General features: G+C 40.1%; 3 protein-coding genes across 3 annotated transcripts in view; 1 reads left to right on the top strand and 2 right to left on the bottom strand.

The window, feature by feature from the left end:
- The window catches only part of LOC133991703 (calcineurin subunit B type 1), a 28,541-nt gene extending 23,521 nt beyond the window's left edge, over nucleotides 1-5,020 (bottom strand). Inside the window, exon 1 of the mRNA XM_062430209.1 lies at nucleotides 4,731-5,020. Within this exon, the coding sequence (XP_062286193.1) occupies nucleotides 4,731-4,733 (3 nt within the window). The 5' untranslated portion in view covers nucleotides 4,734-5,020. The remainder of the gene's footprint in view (nucleotides 1-4,730) is intronic.
- Nucleotides 5,021-7,760: 2,740 nt separating this feature from the next.
- Nucleotides 7,761-13,334, bottom strand: cnrip1b (cannabinoid receptor interacting protein 1b). Its single transcript, XM_062430859.1, has 3 exons — nucleotides 13,156-13,334; nucleotides 11,440-11,584; nucleotides 7,761-7,925 (listed from the first exon to the last, which is right to left on the bottom strand). The coding sequence occupies exons 1-3, from the start codon at nucleotides 13,332-13,334 to the stop codon at nucleotides 7,761-7,763; spliced, it is 489 nt and encodes a 162-aa protein (XP_062286843.1).
- A 2,667-nt stretch (nucleotides 13,335-16,001) lies between these two features.
- Nucleotides 16,002-19,140, top strand: part of kcnq5a (potassium voltage-gated channel, KQT-like subfamily, member 5a) — a 103,952-nt gene continuing 100,813 nt past the window's right edge. Inside the window, exon 1 of the mRNA XM_062430221.1 lies at nucleotides 16,002-16,342. Within this exon, the coding sequence (XP_062286205.1) occupies nucleotides 16,002-16,342 (341 nt within the window). The remainder of the gene's footprint in view (nucleotides 16,343-19,140) is intronic.

Here is a 19,140-nt window from a genome sequence, read left to right as displayed (position 1 = left end):
CCCACACCTACACCCACACAGTTTTAATAGAGTTGACTCCAATTACCATCATTACTTAAAGAGTAAAAAGCCATTCAGAGTCAAAACATATGTTCAAAAATTATTTAGATATAGAAAAGCAATGTTTTCAACTGCTTTGTCCGTAGCAAATTGTTATTATGTTTATTCATCCACCACATGATTCAACACTCTCTCATGACTGATGAATTCAGAAAAATTAAAGCAGAAAAGATTAAACGTATTTCACAGGACTGTAGGTCACCCCTCCATTCTTCAGCCCGACTTTGTACGGCAGGCAAAGGCTGAGCCTACAACCAGCTGACTGTGCAATATCACTAAGAGCCTATTACTCTATGACACAGAGGAGAAGCTATGGAGAATACATGCAAGAATTAAACTGAACTACTGCAAGTTTACAGTTGTTTCTCTCTTTTCACAGACATTCAGTTACTCTTCTGTCATTCCCCACAGCATCATCATTCACCTTTTGACATTATCTTTTTGTTCTGTTGTAATTCTGTGTGTGTGTGTGTGTGTGTGTGTGTGTGTGTGTGTGTGTGTGTGTGTGTGTGTGTGTGTGTGTGTGTGTGTGTGTGTGTGTGTGTGTGTGTGTGTGTGTGTGTGTGTGTTTCTGTGTCAAGCATCTGTACCAGATTTAGGAGTCAAGTGCAAATATGAAAATAATTACCACAATCTCAGCTGTCTGAGGGAACTCTGGCAGGACTAATCCTCTCAGACATTTTTATCCCTGACTTTGGCTTACCTACAAAGGCTTTTGAGGGCCTTATAATGCTGTGTTAACTAACAATGCCAAAATCTTCTTATGCACTAAACCTGCAATGACTGATATTTTGGCCATTTGAGGCGGAGAAAAGAAGGTATGATCGCTATGAACTTGTTAGTAAACAAGAGTAACCTTATAATTAATTTAAAGTCACGTTTCTTGCTACCAATATATGGTTATTTAGCTGCTAAATGCTCCACTGCATAGCTGTATATGCTTGTATATGCTAGTCTCTCTCAGATAATATGTGGTGATATTGTAGAGATTTTGTCTGAAAACAGCTGCCTGTTTTCGCTACTGAAAACGGCTTTATAAGATTGCAGAAAGTCAACAAAAACAGTTGAAACAAAAACAATGAACTGAAACTTGCTCCTAATTCAATAGGAGCTACAGAGTCAGATGATAATAATAATAATGAACTTTAATAGACAGAATAACTTTATACACCTTTTTCAAGCTGTCAAATTAGGGACACAATGATGTTAAAATTACTTTTTGCAAACCACTGCGTGCCTCAGCCAAGCAACTTTTTTCAACTGATTATCGTGGTATTCTTAAGTCAAAATCGTGTTACTTTTATTCTCTGGAAATTGGGGAATATTTGGTGGAAATTGGTAGGCATCAATGCTTCATAGTCTAATACTATGGATTTCTGTAGGTGAGCTGTTTAATGTTGTGTGAGACACTGTGAATTAAGTCTTAGGTTTCCAATGCTTTTACTCAGTGTGCAAAATGTGCTTTTAGAGAGAGGTTAATTAAATGAAGCACATTTGTGGTATTGAATGCTGTTGAGGCAGAAAGAGAGAGAGAGGGCGAGACGTATTTTGGTGATTAAAATCAGCCAAAAAACATCAATCAGACACAGAGTCAGCAAATTACCAACAGGTGATATATTTATCCTCCTGCTGGGGCTGAGTAAAATCAATCACAATATTTTTTAACCAAATATCTTGATCTTCCTGTGATGCAGCCTTTAAACCAGGAAGACAACACTTACACCTGATTACATATTGCAATATCCAAAATCAAAGTCAATATCTAATCTCATATCATGATAACAGTATCATATTGATATATCACCCAGCCTTACATCCTGCCAAACCCTGTCAACCCTCTCAGGCTGCATCATGTTATAGGTGTTCATAATACATCAGGGTGTCAGTGACTAGAAAATATTTGTCATGTTGCACGTATACATCCTTTTTGACCGTTTCAACATCTGAGCACTAGTTAACAGTCCCCTCTGCATTACTTACTGTTAACTCTTCTATTAACTGGTCACAGAGGCTGACATACAAGACAAACAGATGTTGTGTTCTGACAAAACTGGCTAGAGTTCGGCCTGTCGCTGGTGGCTGCTGGTTCCCAGTATAAGCCGAGGACTGCAGCGATGTAACAGCCAGCGAGGAGAATAAATCCAGATTGAGTGGGCTGGTTGGAAGTGCAGTGTGGATCACGTAGTGTTGATCATCACTTCTGCTGGTGGTTCGCTGTGGCTTTTATCTCTTTTACATTAGCTACGGCTCCATCCTTATGTGGGTGGCGCTTGATTTCTAGGCAGCATATGGTCCCCTTAGCATCAGATCATTCCACTACATGCTTAAGCAAATGTGTGTCCCTGCCCCCATCCTCCCCCTGCAGATGAGAAGAATATATTTTGACGGGTCATACGTTGGCACACTGTCCGTAGGACGTGCATGCCCTGAGTTTCCACCCTTTGGCAGAAGGTTGAGACTGCTGCAAGGCAAATATAAAAAGGGCGAGGGCGTCGTTTTAGCTTAACAGCCTCTGGTTAATGTGTTTATTACAGGAAAGTTAAGAAGCCACTGTTACTGCACTGCTCTTAATTCTTGGCCTCTGTGTGTGGATTCTGTGTCCTTTTGTATTTACAGATGTATTTGTTATGCACCTGGTAACATGCAGAAAATAACCTCAGGGACAGTAACCTTGAATTAAAAAGCATGAGCTCCTGACGTTGATGCAGCAATTAGCGATCCAGAGGCTTGTGCCAAGAAGCTGGCTTACCACTTTAACTGGTTTGGCACAACTTATCTTTTTACAGCAGTTAATGTCCAAGATTTGAGGTGTGGTTGTATTTAGCAAAGTTATTCAGACAACCCAGAAAACCTGCTTCATGGAACGGTTTCTTCATAAACTCAGCCTCTGTGAGCTGGCATCAATCTTAATGTTAAAAATTCAACGTATTTATTGGTATCATATCAATGTGAATGACGTAAATACAGGATCTTTTATGGGATTTACTCGACAAAAGACTGACTTTTGTTGACATCTGTGCTCACAGCCCAACCAATAATGGATATTGGAAGTCAATACAAATATTGATTTTTGCAAGGTTAAAAAATCCAATTAAGATCCCTTCATTTTGGCTCAAACATCTCTGTCATTTCTTGTGAATTATCAGCCACCACACAGTATACAACTGATATATCTACAACAAGCCAATATAAGTAGTGGTGGTATATTAATCTAACTCTAGTTTGAACACTTACAGATCATTGATTCATTTCAATATTGACTGATATTCAAATAAACTAGCAAATAACAGGTCTGAGCAATCAATAAAAGCCTGTCCTGACTAACCAATATATAAAAATCTGAACAAGCAATAAAAAAATATATCATTCTTCCTGTCCAGACTATAAATAACTTAACTTCCTGGACATATTCTACACCTGGGATTGCTGGTGAACAAATGGCTGCTACTGTCACTTTCATTCTATTGGTACATCAATTGCAGGCAGCGCTGTAAGGTGGTGACAAGTTAGGATGATTCTAATATTAACAGAATATTTCATTTACAATTAAACTAAAGCATCAAACTAATAGTATGCTATCTGTGTGCAGAATGTTGCATGCATGTCTACACTGTGTTATATTTTCACAGCTCACTGTCAGTAAATATTGTAAGGTTAGTTTTGGACTACAAGAGAGTTGCAAGCCTTCACAGGTACGTGTGGTTACAGCAATTGCACATGGTTGGTGTGACCTGTGTGTGCGGTGGTGGGTAGAGACCAATTTGATATCTTCTCACAGGGTCCAAAATCCCTGGCGGGGTGGCAAGTTTGTGAGGGGTATAGGGGCCCAAATCCTGTGTATAGATCCTACAATTTCTGGCTACACCCCTGTCATTGCTTACTACTGCCCAGTCTACTCCTATTGGTCACTACATTGATGGCTGTAATGGTTACTAGGCAACTCACATGCACTTCTTTATACATTTTACACACATACTGTATATAACAAACACTGTATTAATGGTACACTGACCAGTAAGGCAATGCTGTGGCAGCTTCCTATAGAAGTGCTGTAAATGGATACAAATGTAGCCACACGGCCTTTTCATCAAAGCTCATGTGTTCACAACATAAAACAATGTTGCAAGTATCAACACAGCGCCATGCTACCTTGAAACCTTGAATACACACTGACATACATTTCTTCATGGGGTTTCTTTTCTTTTCTTTTTCTTTTTAGTACGGGAGCGAATTTGAGTACAAACTTAAGAGCGTACGATACATTTTCCTGTGGTGTGTGTGTGTAAACTGTGCCACACTCAGTTGCCGACCTGGGCCTAATAAGCGTGTATTTTTGTCAGGAAAACTAATTTGCACCAGGCCCCGATGCTAATAAAGAGTGTATCCCAAGAAGGGATAAGAAATATCTGGGCCATAGGCTCCAGGCTACTTGTCAGCCCCGGGGTATTGCACACATAGAGAGAAAGAGCGACAAGGAGGCAAAAGTGGGTGCGAAAAAGCGTTTCCTCCTCAGCAGCTTTCTGTGTTGTCGACAGTAAAGTCCAAAGCAAAGAGCTCACCGCGACAAACAACCTGTCAAACGCCACATTATTCGACACATTAAAGCCCAGGCCTGCCCACTACTGTGTTTACAAGTTGGTCGAAGGGTAAAAAAAAAAGGGGCTGCTTACCATCTTGCAGGTCGGATGATGAAATCCAGGCGATGTGAACGGAAAGGAGGTGCAACAGGAGGGGGGTGGTGGTGGGGGGGTGGGGGTAGTCTGTAGGCCGCCGAGCTGAGGCGAGAAATACAACGAAAGACACTTGTTAAGGTGCTCTCAGAGGACTTGTCCTGGCTTTACACCCAGCTTCAAGGCTCTCTTCTCTGTGTCTCTAACTCACTCACTCACTGACACACTCTCTCTCTCTCTCTCTCCTTTACCAAGGCTTTCACTGCATTGGCAAAGGGAGGGAGACCCGCTGGGAGGGGACAGCAAAGCGGAGGAGGAGGAGGCTCGGTTTGACAAGCAGGCGGTGGCGGAGGGGAGGAGAGAAGAGGAGAAAGGGGGGAGGTGCAGCTGTACTGTACATCCGGGAACTCCAGGCTATATTTATTTATTTATAGTTTTACCCCCTTGAGCTGGTTTGTGCTTGTGCTCCCCCTGTTGGCTTTATGGCTACACTGCATGTACTCAACAGGTCTTTTTTTTCATAAAGTGTACATAGGCTGTCTGTGCACCCTCAAACTTGAATGTACACAACTTGGCAGATGGACTTAATTTCATGTAATCCCCATGTTACTAAATCGTTCATCAATAGCACAGACTTTCCTCATGGGCAGGCACTAAGTCCATGCTAAGCCATAGTGAGATTTTAAGTGGCTTTAGAGGAGCTGGGCTGAAAAGAAAATCTAAACCATGGTATACTTCATGTCAGAAACTACTATGGACACTGTAGTATATGTAAGCTACTATAAGTAATAGTAATGGCAGGGTATGGCAGAGAATCATATCAGCCAGCTGTAGTAGTAGTTATATGATGATCTCTAACATAATTCTAGACAACCACATTTATTTAAAAGAAGTCACAGTAATATTTTTCCACTTTCACATTTCAGCACATACCTGCACCAAATTCCGCAGGAGTCTGGCAGTAACACAGAGCAAAACAACTCAGTGTAGAAACCCACAAGATTTTAATATCTGTGCAGGTTGGTGAATTCCTGCATTCCTCCAGAATGATCAGATTTTCCAGATTTACAGGACTAACAGGATCTAAAACTTCATCCACTTTATCATGTAACTGTTTGACGATACCAAAACAGCAAAAGCAAAAAAGTTGGTGAGAGTGAATTCAATCAATGCTCATTTTAAAAACCAGAGCTCGTGGTTTTGGGGACTTTTTCTGCCACACCACATTCAGCAGTTTCTGAGATGCACCATAAATTCAGGGCACTTTTATAAGTTTCACTTTGCTGCTCAGATTCACTTATGCTCCTTCCTTTGTAATCCTGATTTACTTTAGTTGCCTGAAGTGTCAATATACATTTCTGAATTAAACGTAATAAATCAGTTAAAAGAATACAGTTGATACACAATGAGATTTTCCATTTTACTAGTAATAACATTTATAACATTCATAAACAACACTTTCACAAAAAGGTCAGAATGATATGTAATTTTACAACTATATTGCACAATTCATTGTTATTTTGTTAATTTCTTGCATAGGTCAATTCAAAATCTCTAGGAAAATAATTTCATAGACATTTCTACTAAAATACACACAATCATATGAAAACATGTCAAATGTTTCACTTGTACAAAATATACAATTTCTGAAAATATTCACCACAAAACTTTTATCACAAGAAATAGAAAAAAATAGTTTAAAGATATGTCACTAGCAGTTTCCGTTCTGAATTTTCCAAATGCTTGTTTCTTCTTTTTTTTTTAATGAACACTAATATTCATGGCTAAGTCTTTTGGAAGAGGTAGAGAGAACACACAAGCTGCAAACAGGGACACAATTCCACCCAAATACAACATGTCTACTTTAAATACTGCAATCTGTACAGAAAATGTTACCACAGAAGAATACACACACAGTACAGGGTTTCATTCCAAAACACTGAAGGGCCCTTTTTTTCCTAATCTTTCAGGCGCAAGCAGTGACACAAGTTCACAGCAGAAGCTCACTTGAGTTTGACATCAAGAATAAAGATTAAGATGTAAAAGGTAAAATGATGAAAGATGACATTATTGCATATAGGGACACAGAGATGAGCTTTCTGTCTTAATGTAGCCTGAAGAGGAGCTGATCTGCATACCTTCAGGAGGTTTTGAAATATTTCCTGAGTGAAGTGCACAATTTGATTTATTTAAGATTTATGAACTATGTTCAAACATGTCCAAATTACAGAATCACGATTGTATGTTCAAGCTCAGCATATGTCATGGTAACAAGCCACAAAATTTGCCAAAAAATATTAGTATTATTTTATTCAAGTATAATAATTTAAGAAGTATTAGTACAAGAATCGATGTGAACTTTTGGAATGAAACTATTCACACGTAGACATGGTTTCAAGTACAAGCACCGATTGTAAAACACACACTTACAGTGGCCAAGCACACAGGCACATGTGCACTCACACAAATACAGTACTGTACTGTACACATACAAGTCTGAACACACTTGAGGGTTAGCAGATGTCACAACTGAACTGTATACGGGGGAAAAATATTTATCTTAAAAAGTAATTTAACTTTCAATGCATGATTAAATCTGATTGAAAAGGTATTTGCAGTGAAGTGGTTCATGTTCCTTTTTAAGCTCTGCCATGTGAATTTTGACACATTTGTATAATCACCATAAACAAACAACACTGTGACATGACAGGCAACATCACTGCATTTTTCATGAACTGCCATAAGATCCAATTTGGCAGGAAAAGAGAACGAGTGTGCTTTTTTTTTTTCAAACAGAGCAAAACCTTTACATTTTCTGATGATGGCCGAAGATTGAAGGAGTGAAAACCCAAAAAAAAAAAGCTCAGTGAAATGGGGTGACCGTAGATATGGAAGGGAGGACAAATACAGACATCCATTCAGCAATAGGAAGCAATAGCATTTGCTTCATCACAACATACTGAGGGTAAGAAACATCACATGTTGTGATCCTGCAAAGTACGTCACTGAATCTGTCAGGCTGCTCCTCCGTCACACAAACATCTCCTTGTTGACCCACATGAGTGTGCGCGTGTCGTTGGGTTTGCACTCATACTCGATGCTGTTGAAGCTGTTTCCCCACTGGCAGTGGTCCCTCTTGTTGTAGTTGTAAAACTTCACTTGCCACACTGTTTCAAACAGTCCTGCTTCTGTGAACTGAAGGAGAAATACATACAGAAATTAGTCATGTACATTTTTAAATATCTTGCTTTGATCTGATGAACTGATGTCGTCACATACAGGGTGGACAGAAGGGAATACACGCTCCTCATGTACTCGAATACTGTATGAACTCAGTACTCACTACACCATCTGAAGGAATCATGAAGGTGAAATAAAGAGGAAACATACTGAGTGGACAGATGGATGCAGGCAAACAAGCACAAACATGCAAACACATATCATCCCAGAGGCCCTCGGGTGTGAACTTGACAGATGGGTAAGATACAAACAAGCCCGCAGAAACTCAGGCTTACCTTGACACAAGCCAAGTCACATTTTTCTAACATTGTTTTAATGTTTTGTTGTTAACCTTACAAGATTAGAAGAATTTAATGATTAACTATAAAAATGAAAGTTTAGGTAAAATGTAAATTAAACATTCACATTAGATGTGAGCAGGAACCACAGCTGGAAAACAAACACCAGGAACTCATTTTGTGGTGGATGTTTGAGCCAAAATACGACACACACCTAATTTTGGTAGAATTAATTGCAGTGTGTGTGTGTGTGTGTGTGTGTGTTGCATGGGTGTTGCATGGATGTTGCATGGATGTTGCATCATGATTTTGGTTCACCTTGCCAAACCTGCTTTCCCACAGTGATCAGTTAACTTATAATTATCATGCGTGTTACGTGATTAATGAACAGTTTATTATAAACATTAAGATTAAAGCTGGAACAAACAGAACAATTTTAACCCTAACCCAGTTTTGGTCCCATGTCTCTACGACCGTTTGCATTTCAAAAATTCAGCAGTGTGGAAGAACTCATGCATGCTGATTTGTATGAGGGACTACACTCTGCAACGTTGTCCTATCCCCATTATTTTCTTAGGTCAGTGTCTGTCCACATGGCCTGTAGTGTTGTGGCCAGGGACCCTGACACTCATGTCCCTTTTTCCAGATTTGGGATGCAAGACATTGTGGGTCTCAGAGACACATTATTTTCCACATTGGGGATGCATAAGGCCACAAACTTCGAGACAAATCTTGACCGCACTGGGCTGGATGTCAGTGATGACTTGAGGGGTGTCCTTGCAAAAGAAGGCAAAGTCACATTTCTCCAGCTGTATGTGGACTCCCCACATATGTATGTTCAGATGCCATTCAAGCATCATGTGAGTGGTGCAAATGTGGGTTGTCACACCCTCAATGTCAAACTTTCCTTCTTTCAAGGGCCATCACCTACTCGAATCATATGAGGAAGACCAAGACTTGTTGGCAGTCGAGAGAGGACCTTCTCCATCTATGGCATTCCATGGTCCCTGTATTTCTCCAGGGTCCTGGAATAGGCAAGGGAACACCTTTCGATTTCCATGCAGGCCTGCAGGGTCATGGCTGCCACTTTGGAAAGAGGACAAGGTGCTTGGTCTCCTATGTGGACCTGGACAAAGTCCTTTCCGTTCCACTACACCTTCTTGGTGCCCCTGACGTCCCTGAACTTTATAGCCGGTAAAAAATAAATCTTGTCCTTCACAAAGCCTTGCAGCAGACAAGACTCCACATCTTTTCCAGCTCTCTCCACCAGGATGCAAACCTTGCAACTGTGTTTGGCACAGGAAAGCTGTCCTTAGTAGGACTTTTGTCCGACCCTAACCCTACCTGGTGGTGAATCACCACAAACACTCTCTGTACAACACCTTCAAAGGGCAGAAGAGCAATTCTGGCAGTGGGAGGCTCATCTCATTGCGCTGTAAAACAGAGCAGTTCAGGAGGTCCTTTGTACCTGTAGCCATATTTTTGTTATATTATTATGGAAACATGAATTTCCCCTATGGGGATGAATAAAGTATCCATCTATCTATGTATCTATCTATGTATGTATGTATGTATGTATGTATGTATGTATGTATGTATGTATGTATGTATGTATGTATGTATCTATGTATGTATCTATCTATCTATCTATCTATCTATCTATCTATCTATCTATCTATCTATCTATCTATCTATCTATCTATCTATCTATCTATCTATCTATGTGATTCTGGTCAAATGTGAATATTTTCTGGTTTTCTTAGACTTCTATTTTAGTGAATTAAATATTTTTGAGTGTTGTCAGTTATTTGAAGATTTAACTGTGGACATTAGACAAACAATTACTGGAGAAAATACATTGTTGATTAATCAATACTTAAAATAATAATTAGTTTCAGCACTAATTTAAGCTTAAATTAATCATAAGCTTTCACACCTGAGACATACAGTACATCACCCAGCCCATCCATGATTACACCTATGTAGCCGTCATCATCCATAGTTACAAATCTGTAGCCATTAAAAGCCTGCAGCTATCAGGATACACTAGAAAAATCGTAAACTCTAGTAGCTGGCATCCACCTCAGTAGAATTGTAACCATAGCAACGTAAACAAATCAGGTTAGACTACAATTTAACCTTTAGGTTACCTTAAGGTATTTTCATATAGGTGTCATATATGAAAATGTTCCTATTTTCATATGTGTGCCATTTATGACACAGTGAGGGACAGACAGCTGTCTCCTTCCTGGTGAAGCTGACTCAGCTTTATGACTGTTGCCATTCAAACAGCTCTAAAGTAAACAATCTTATAGCAATGTTGTGATTAGGGATAAAGTCGCCTGGGTGCCGCCAGAATAACAGAGTGGCTCTTTTCCTTCAGACTTGATGCAGGATTTCACTTAGTCTACACCTGCTCTTTGAATTGTAACTTCATGGTCAATCGGGTTTGTTTTTTTTGTCAGTAAACACATCTGCATCTCCTGGAGCTTCTGAATTGATGAGCTCGAGATTTCTATAACCTAGGATCTTAAGGCATGATGAGACAGTACTAGTAGAAGTGAATTACTTGGAGGCAAAAGTAATCACTTGGTGATCAAAGCGTGAGGTTGGAGATATTTTATATTTCTGATGCTGTTAATCAATCCCATTAAAGTCTGTTTCTCAGTGTTTGTCTTATATATAAATACCACTTGTTTTCAGTTTATTGATATTCTCAATATTGTGATGTGTTACAGAGAAGCTTGCTAATTAAATGTCTCCTATCTCACCAGTTTAACAGGTTTATGGTTTTGTTGTATATTTCTAAAAGCATGTTTGACGCAGCTTTGAGCAGTGAAGGTAGAACATGGGGGGGGGATTCTCATCCTTCCTGCCACTACAGTTTAAGTAGTGGCATAATTATAAGCATAGAAATAAATGAAAAAGACACACAGAGCGAACATCCAATCCATGTTGGGGACAAGTACAAGACAAACCACACTGAATTTGACAAGCTCCACAATTAAACCGGCAAAATCTTCATCAGATGTTGCTTGTTTGTCTTCTCTACAAAGCAGACAGGCATCCAATCAGACTCTCCTCAGACCCTGAAACTGTCTGGCTGTGATTGGTTTTTGAATATTTGAGCTCTCCGACCTCTGTCTCCAAATTAAAGTTAGCTTTCTGCACTTTGTACAGTATAAACATACCTGTATGTTAATTTGAACAGGTTGCCTCTCTCCACTCTTGGTGTGTGCCACCCCCTCTGTGTCATACAGGCCACTATAGATCACTGACTGTGGATCTTTAGACTGCTGCTCCAGAGGAAAGGTCACCCCACCCACACTCATTGACCTGCGGACAGGCACATAAGAAAATCAATTCAGCAATAAACAGGTTCAAGTCAATAATATTTAGGTGAGAGCACTAAGGGTGAATCCATAAATGTTTGATTTTAGTAAAAATTACATGTAGATACAATTTAAAAGCCTTAAATCTGCAATTTACTAATAAAGTGAAAAAATGGGTCATGTCCTACTACAGATTAGTGAGTTTTACACTCATTCATGCTTTTTTTTTTTTTTTTTTTTACAAACCAGGAATTCCTGCTACAAATCAGATGAGGCAATAGGTCCACAGCTGTGTTTCATGCCCCAAATTAAGCTTAACATCTCCTGTGAATCATCCCGTGTGTGACCTATTTTTATACCAGGGTGCTCATTCAGGCAGCAGGCAGACTTGTTTCACGGCCTGATATATCAAAGACTAATCCTTATATGGACATGGAGGTACAACAACGATCATTACATAACATCATTACACGAATTGTAGGCAAATGGGACGCGGGCGGCGACACAAAGCCCAGACACTGGAGTCCTAATCTGTGGTGGATTTGACATGCGGCCAATTGGGGTTTATGCTGCGTTCAAGCGCTCCTCGTAAAATCCTACTTCCGAGCGCTTTATTTGGAGAAAGGACTTGTTGAGTGCTCAAGTAGCCAAGGACTTTTTTTGTCAGAAATAATCACGCATAGTAGAGCTACAGTAGTTTTGCTCTACTAATATGAAAGCAATTGTAAAAGGTATGTACGTAATGTTTTGCCATTAATAGTTTTAAAAAGTAAAGAGTCATACAATAGACGAACAATAAAACCTGATGACACGCTGCATATGTTCAATGCATATTCTCCATCATGTATATCACATCTCTGCAGCTTGGGAACCTGATAAACTTTTTTTTCATTATTAGGATATTTTCCACTTCATGTGCAGTAGTCTATAGGCTCGCAACCACCATATATTTCCATTAGGATGTGCATGAACGCAGCCATTAAAATCTGCATTTGCCTTCTCCGTAACAAACCTGTTCAGATCACTGTGCTATCAGTGCATGAGATGAATGAGCCTCATCCTTTGTTCTTTACTTAAAGGCAACGTCCAGAAACGTAGCTAATTACCCTCTGCTTTGTTAAAGTGAGAAAATGTGGGAAAACTACAAGGCGCTGGATATATATAGCAGATAAAGGCCAAGACCTTGTGAGGGATATCTGAAACATTTTAGGGGTACAGAGGAGATTACAAATACCCCATCGTGCACTATTTTGACTGTAATTCGAATACGGAAAGACGCAAACTAGCAATATAATATTAAAGGAACGATTATTATCAATTGTCTACCAGCAACGCCATGTCCAGACAAAAAAAAAAAAGGTTATCCATTATTTGGACAGCTTGACATATGTCCTGTTGTCGTCTCACTTGGAAAGCCTCCATATTCCATTAACATCCCTTTTACTGACTGAAAACGTGGATTTTTTTTTTAGAGAAACAAGTTATATGAATACTGTTTGCCTGGTTGTGATATTTGTCCTCTTAGCTGTTTAGGTTATAATCAGCGTCTCAAACAAAAATCAGACGGCTACCTACGTGGCCTCGACCGCTCCGGGTTTAATGACCACCTCGATTTTGTACTTGGACCCGGTCAGCAGCTTGATGGTCCGTGTCTGTCCGAACCGGGCGCCGTCTGACTTGAAGAACACCGCGGTGTTGTTGGGAAGCATCTTCATGGAAATCCCAATTTTGATTATCTGTGGTATGTCGGCCATTTTTCCATATAGCTACTGTATACACCGAAGATCAGAGGGATGCGTGACACTGACGACAAATCTCAGGTGTCTGTCAGTTCATGAGGAGAAATGCCGTGAGAAGAAAGCCATAGCAGAGCGCACAGCCCGGACGAGGAATTGCGCAGCGCTGCACCCTGTAATCCCTGTCAATGTGCAGCACAGTCCTAATCCCAACCAATGCTCTCTGAAAATCTGTCACATCCCCCCCTTTCAAACACTCCCCACCCTATTTCTCGCTCTCTTTCTCTTCCACTCACTCCTTTCCCCAGTCTCTCTCTTTCTTTCACTTCTTCTCTCTTTCATTCTCTCCCTCCTTGATCTCTCTATCTCTTAAGTGTTCATCTCTCTTTAAACTCTTGTCTTTCATAAAATATGGTTGTCGCTGTCCGTGGTGCTGAAGTCCGGCCAATTAAAACTGGGGATTGTTTTTAATTGATCCCTTAAGGAGGTTGCTACAACACTGGGATAGGGGTAACAGAACAAACAACCGATCATTGCCATCATGAACATAACACAATCGATCATTAAGACTAATATAGTCTAGGCTAGGTGGTAAACATATAAATCAACAGGTGCATGCGTATCCTTTAAAAACAAAGCATTAAATGAAGGTTCCGTTAAAGGTGAGCTTCATCTCTACAGATACAGAGAGAAAGAAAATTAACTGCCAAATTTAAACGAAATAAAGCAGTAAAATAAACCCTAAATCATATTTTGATTTAAACCCGCCCCTATATCTATATGTGCATAATAATTATGGCTCCACGCACTATGAATTAAATATTTATATAATATTTATGGGGGGAAAAAACTTCAACTCATATGGAAAACTCCTGATATTTAACACCGATTGCTGAGGTCTTGTTTTATTGCTTTGCATGAACGAGCCCTGTAATGCCTATGTCTTAGCACTAGAGAGCAGGCTTTGATCACAACAGGAAATAAAGACGCCGCAAGAGGTCTATCTGCAGTATTTCAAACTACACGACACACCCGCTTTACTACACAACACACACCCTCTGATAGTCTTCCCTCCCTGAGTTTAACCATCATGCTCAAACCTAACCATGTAGGCTAGTAGGTGTGTCATTTTTTGTCCTCAACTGGAACAATTTGGGGGGAAAAATAGCCCACTGTACCTTTATTGTGCGCGCATTTGTTTAAAAGAAAGAAAGAAGAGGAGACTACATGTGATGGCGTCAAACTGCTGACATCATCGTGACATTTGGATGGATGAAAGTGGCAAAAAGCTAAAAATCCAAAACAAGTCAAATTCTCAGCAAAAACTACTGCCAGTTTAAGACTTAAATAAGGGATATCAAACAGGGAACGTGGGGGGGAAACTGCAATTTATAATCATTCAACTTGGACAGATTTAGGCCTGATACATGTAACATATCATGGTTGCATTGCTCCTGCATTGCCATTGTCTTTTCTGTTTAGTGAAGTTCATCAATCAAGGAAAGTGTTCTATTCTAAATCTTAAAATTGAGCCACACTTAAAAAATATATTTATTCAGGCTTTTTATTCATATATTTTTCACACGTATTTTTGTCCTGTATATCACAATGCTTGCCTGGATAATAATTAAAACTGCATTTTAGGTCGGTATCTAGTTAAAGTACCGGTTGGAAAGCCACAATTGCCAAAAATTGGTCACGTGGTCAGTCAGGAGGGAAGAGAGTGACGTAGCTGTTAACAACATACGGAGAAAAACGTGCTCGGTTCCGGTAGAGAAAGTTTTGGGAAGTAGAACACCGCGACTGGTGTCTGATTTTATGATTTAATGAATGTAAACTTAACTTGCTGTTGAATCGACAACAAGCTTTTAGTGATGTCAGGCAGATAAGACACCACAATGATCTGTATGTTAACCTAATTTTATTAAGTTAAACCATTTTATATTGTAGGGTATCTTACACCAGAAACTGCTTGACCAATTCCCTCCTTAACTTTAACTTTAACAAAGGAAGTTACTTTTTAAAATGTTCCACACGTGTTTTAAAGCAGAGCTGTGTGGGTGGCACATGCGGCATACATGTATGCATATATTATTATAATGCTTTTCGTTTTTAACATCTGTCTATTTCTCCGACCGCGTAAAACCTGCGTCATCGGTGCACCGGTGGCTTCTGACGCTTTTACAGTTTACATTCATCTCTGAAATTGGAAGCCAGAAATATAGCTCCTGCAACTGCGGCTGTCCATGAGGAGTTCACTGACTTGTCAACTAGTGCTGCTGCTGCTGCGCGTAAAAGAGATCCATCGTTTAGAGCAGCACCGGCTGGCTCTACACACTTTAGGAAGAAACAATACGGAGAGTGAGAGTGAGTTGAGGAAGAAAGACAGTGTGGGAGGGTGGGAGAGCCCTCCCCCAGCCAAATGTCTCGATGGATACACTCCTTCATAACCCAACTCCTCTCCAGCCTTGTGCAGATGGCCAAAGTGTCCCAACTGGTCTGTGAATCTGCTCAAACGTCCACAGAATGACAAGATGAGAGCAGGTTAGTTTTTTTTTTTTAAACACCCCATCCACTGATTTGTTTTATTTGGTGCATAGTTAAAAGTCCAAGTATTCAAACACCCTCTGGCACAAGAACACTTGGCTGCATGTGAGTGTCTGCCGGTTTCCTGCCGGTGATGCCATGCCGAGAAGTCACACCGGCGACGACAGCGGAGGCACCGGGCTCTGGCTGAAGACTTCAACGGAACGCCGGGCGCAGGGCTACACTCTGAAAGATGTGGAGTCTGGGCAGAGGACGATGAACAACGCGGTGCGAGTCGGGGACGGTCTCCTGTCTCCTGCCACGGCAGGTGCGTCGGGAGCAGAGAGGAAGCAGGGTGCACGGCTCAGCCTGCTGGGGAAGCCGCTGACCTACAGCGCACAGAGCGGCCGCAGGAACGCACGTTACCGGCGGCTCCAAAATTACCTCTACAACGTGCTGGAGAGACCGAGGGAATGGGCGTTTGTCTACCACGCTTTTGTGTAAGTACTTAAACTTTTAGTGACATATATCAGGTGCTGTTCAGACACAAGCATCTGAAAACCTTTTTATGATCGTTTCTTTTCATTTAAAGCACAACTTTCCAACATTTTCATCAAAATAAACGTTTAATTTAAGCAAAGATAAAGTGAAAACATTGGCTTTTTTTGAAAATATAACAGGTTTCAGGTGATAGTGGCTGCTGCTCTCATGGTAATGACCAGCTGGTGTCATGGTGCACACACATATCATACAGTAGTACCACACTGATGGAAGTTGTTTGGGGAAGTGATGTGTTTCTGAAATCATTAATTCTTTTATATTTTTTTCTGATTCTCTCACATATATGCACCCTTACTCCCCCCCAACACACAGTACACACATGATACACATCTGTCATGCAACCAGCCACACACTTTCTGACTACATTTCTTTTTCCAAACTTCTGTTATGTTGGTGATTGAGAAGCTCTGACTATGAACATTTGTTTCACCTTTTGATTGATTTACTGTAACATCACTGTACATCCATAAAATATTTCTTTTGTCAACTGACCACCTGTTGCTGCCAGTTAGTTAGATGAGTTAGAATTTAAATAATGTAAAACATGTGTATACAGTAGGTATGAAAGTGATTTGAAATTGTTGATACTCACCTGTTACATTTTATGCAACTTCACGTAGAGTATTTATAAAAAATAGAGATAAAAGTTGGCCACATTCGGGCCAATCTCTTTTACGTAATGCTGGGAGCTCCCAACATATTTGAGGATCGTAGAGAAGGTCAGCGAGCTGTCAACTGAAAAGGGTGAATGTAATATCAACTGCTACTCCCTAGTTTGATTTTTTCATCACTGGTTTGGACAGAGCGGCAGTCCTAGAGAGACACTTTTAAAGATGACATATTTCAAATCTTAAATTCAAAACAGCATTCAGCTGAACACAGCCTGGTTTTTCTGGTGTGAAATAGTTCCTTTATGGCCAGATTTTAATTCTCCTTCTCTTCATGCAGTTTCAATTAAGCAATTTGCAGATTATTGCTAACATTCAACCGAGCGTTTCTGGTTTGTGTCAAGATCCAGCTAAACTAAAAGGATTTGTTGTTCTATTGCCTGGTGCTGTTTGTGTACTCCAAGGGTGTCTCTGCTTGTAAACATGACACACACATTTACTGAAAATTGTATTAATCCACCACAGCTGTAATCTTGGCTTTGGTCATATCTTCAGAGGTAGTAGCATGCTCATAATCAGGAGGATTGTTTCCTTTTTTTTTTGGTGCAGCATGTTCACTGATGTGCTGTCTCTGGGCTTTCAGTCCAACAGTGTAGGTCAGTGGTTTTTCAAAGTGAGGTCCGGAACCTTTTCCTGGGGGTCCTCAGCAAAAAGGGGAATTCATTTTAGTAATAATTACATCCATTAATAACACAATGACAGAATGTGTGACAATTTTTTTCATTGGTTTTATATGTTTTCTGTAATAAAACACCTTAAATGGTCTACCACCATGGTCTAATTTGTGTCAGTTTAGGGGTCTTGATGTGAAAATGTTTGAGAAACACCGGGGTAGGCGGTGCTGTGACTTTTTGGCTGATGGAGTTTGAGTTTTTGTAAGTGGCGCTGTTTGCTTTGTTCAGGAGTCGTCGCTCCTGTTAACTGCAGGGTTCTTGTTCAGTTCATTCAAAACACCTGGCAATGTCAAACACATCATAGCCTGCGTGGCGGAAGATAGTTCCCATAAAAGAGAAGGTCTTTATGGAAGAGAAGCTTCATGGTGCCTTTGATTATTCCAACAGAAAACACACTTTCTCTTTTTTCTTCTCACTCTCTCTATGTATGTATCAGTGCATTCACTACAGCATGGTTAAGTGATGAAACCCCACATCCCTTCCCGTTCAGAGTTCTATTGGAAGAGGAGCGCTGTGAGAAGGAGGAAGTGAAGCTGTCAGAAGAAGGGCTGCGAAGCCGGATGTTGACGTTTTATTTGCTCAGGCAGGACAGCTGAGGTCGCTGAGGTTAAGTTGTTACATCTGCTCACAACTAAAGCCTCCTACATTGAGTAGTTTTAGATCAGCTGCTCGTATGAAACGATAAAAGTATCATTTTAAATAATTTGTTAAAGTGTGACAAAGTAATCATAGTGAGAGTAGGAGAAATAATCTCAAAGTTGACAGAAAGCGTGAGTGCTTTCATGTGTTTTCATGCGAATCAATCTTAAGGATTCAGACAAAACTTGTAGGTGTGTGTGTGGGTCTGACTTATCCTATTTCAGGGATGCATTTTAGACTAAAGACCACTTAATTGGGGATGGCGTGTCCGATTTGGAGCAAAAGCCGCGTTCAGAAAAGCAGATTTTTGGGTGAACTCATACAGCCATACAAAGTTATTTATTTTTTACTTTGATAGCTCCTTGTGGCAGCAGGAGATAACCTTAAAAATGTAAACAAATAAATTACCTTAAAAAAAAATTAAAAAAGATAAACACCTCCAGAAAAAATGGTCACAGTGAATGTACGTCATCCTGATTAGGAGGGCTAGGGCTCTTTGTTCTTGGTGATTTACAGATAATGGAGGTACTTTATATGAGCGCAGATTGCAGAAAAGCATGTTGCATTTTCATTTGCATACTTTCCAGTGATTTTCTAAATGTTCTGGCACTTGTCGTCTTGGATGCTTCACATTTTTTTTAATATGTATTCCTTACTTCTCATATGATGTTATGCCAAAAACAACCCAGACGGAAAATACAATTTGGCCAAGGTACTCTTCCTGTGTGTGTGTGTGTGTACGTGTGTAAAACCAGT

The sequence above is a fragment of the Scomber scombrus genome, chromosome 12 (assembly GCF_963691925.1).
Source record: "Scomber scombrus chromosome 12, fScoSco1.1, whole genome shotgun sequence".
NCBI lineage: Eukaryota > Metazoa > Chordata > Actinopteri > Scombriformes > Scombridae > Scomber > Scomber scombrus.
This window is presented reverse-complemented; position numbering and strand designations above follow the sequence as displayed.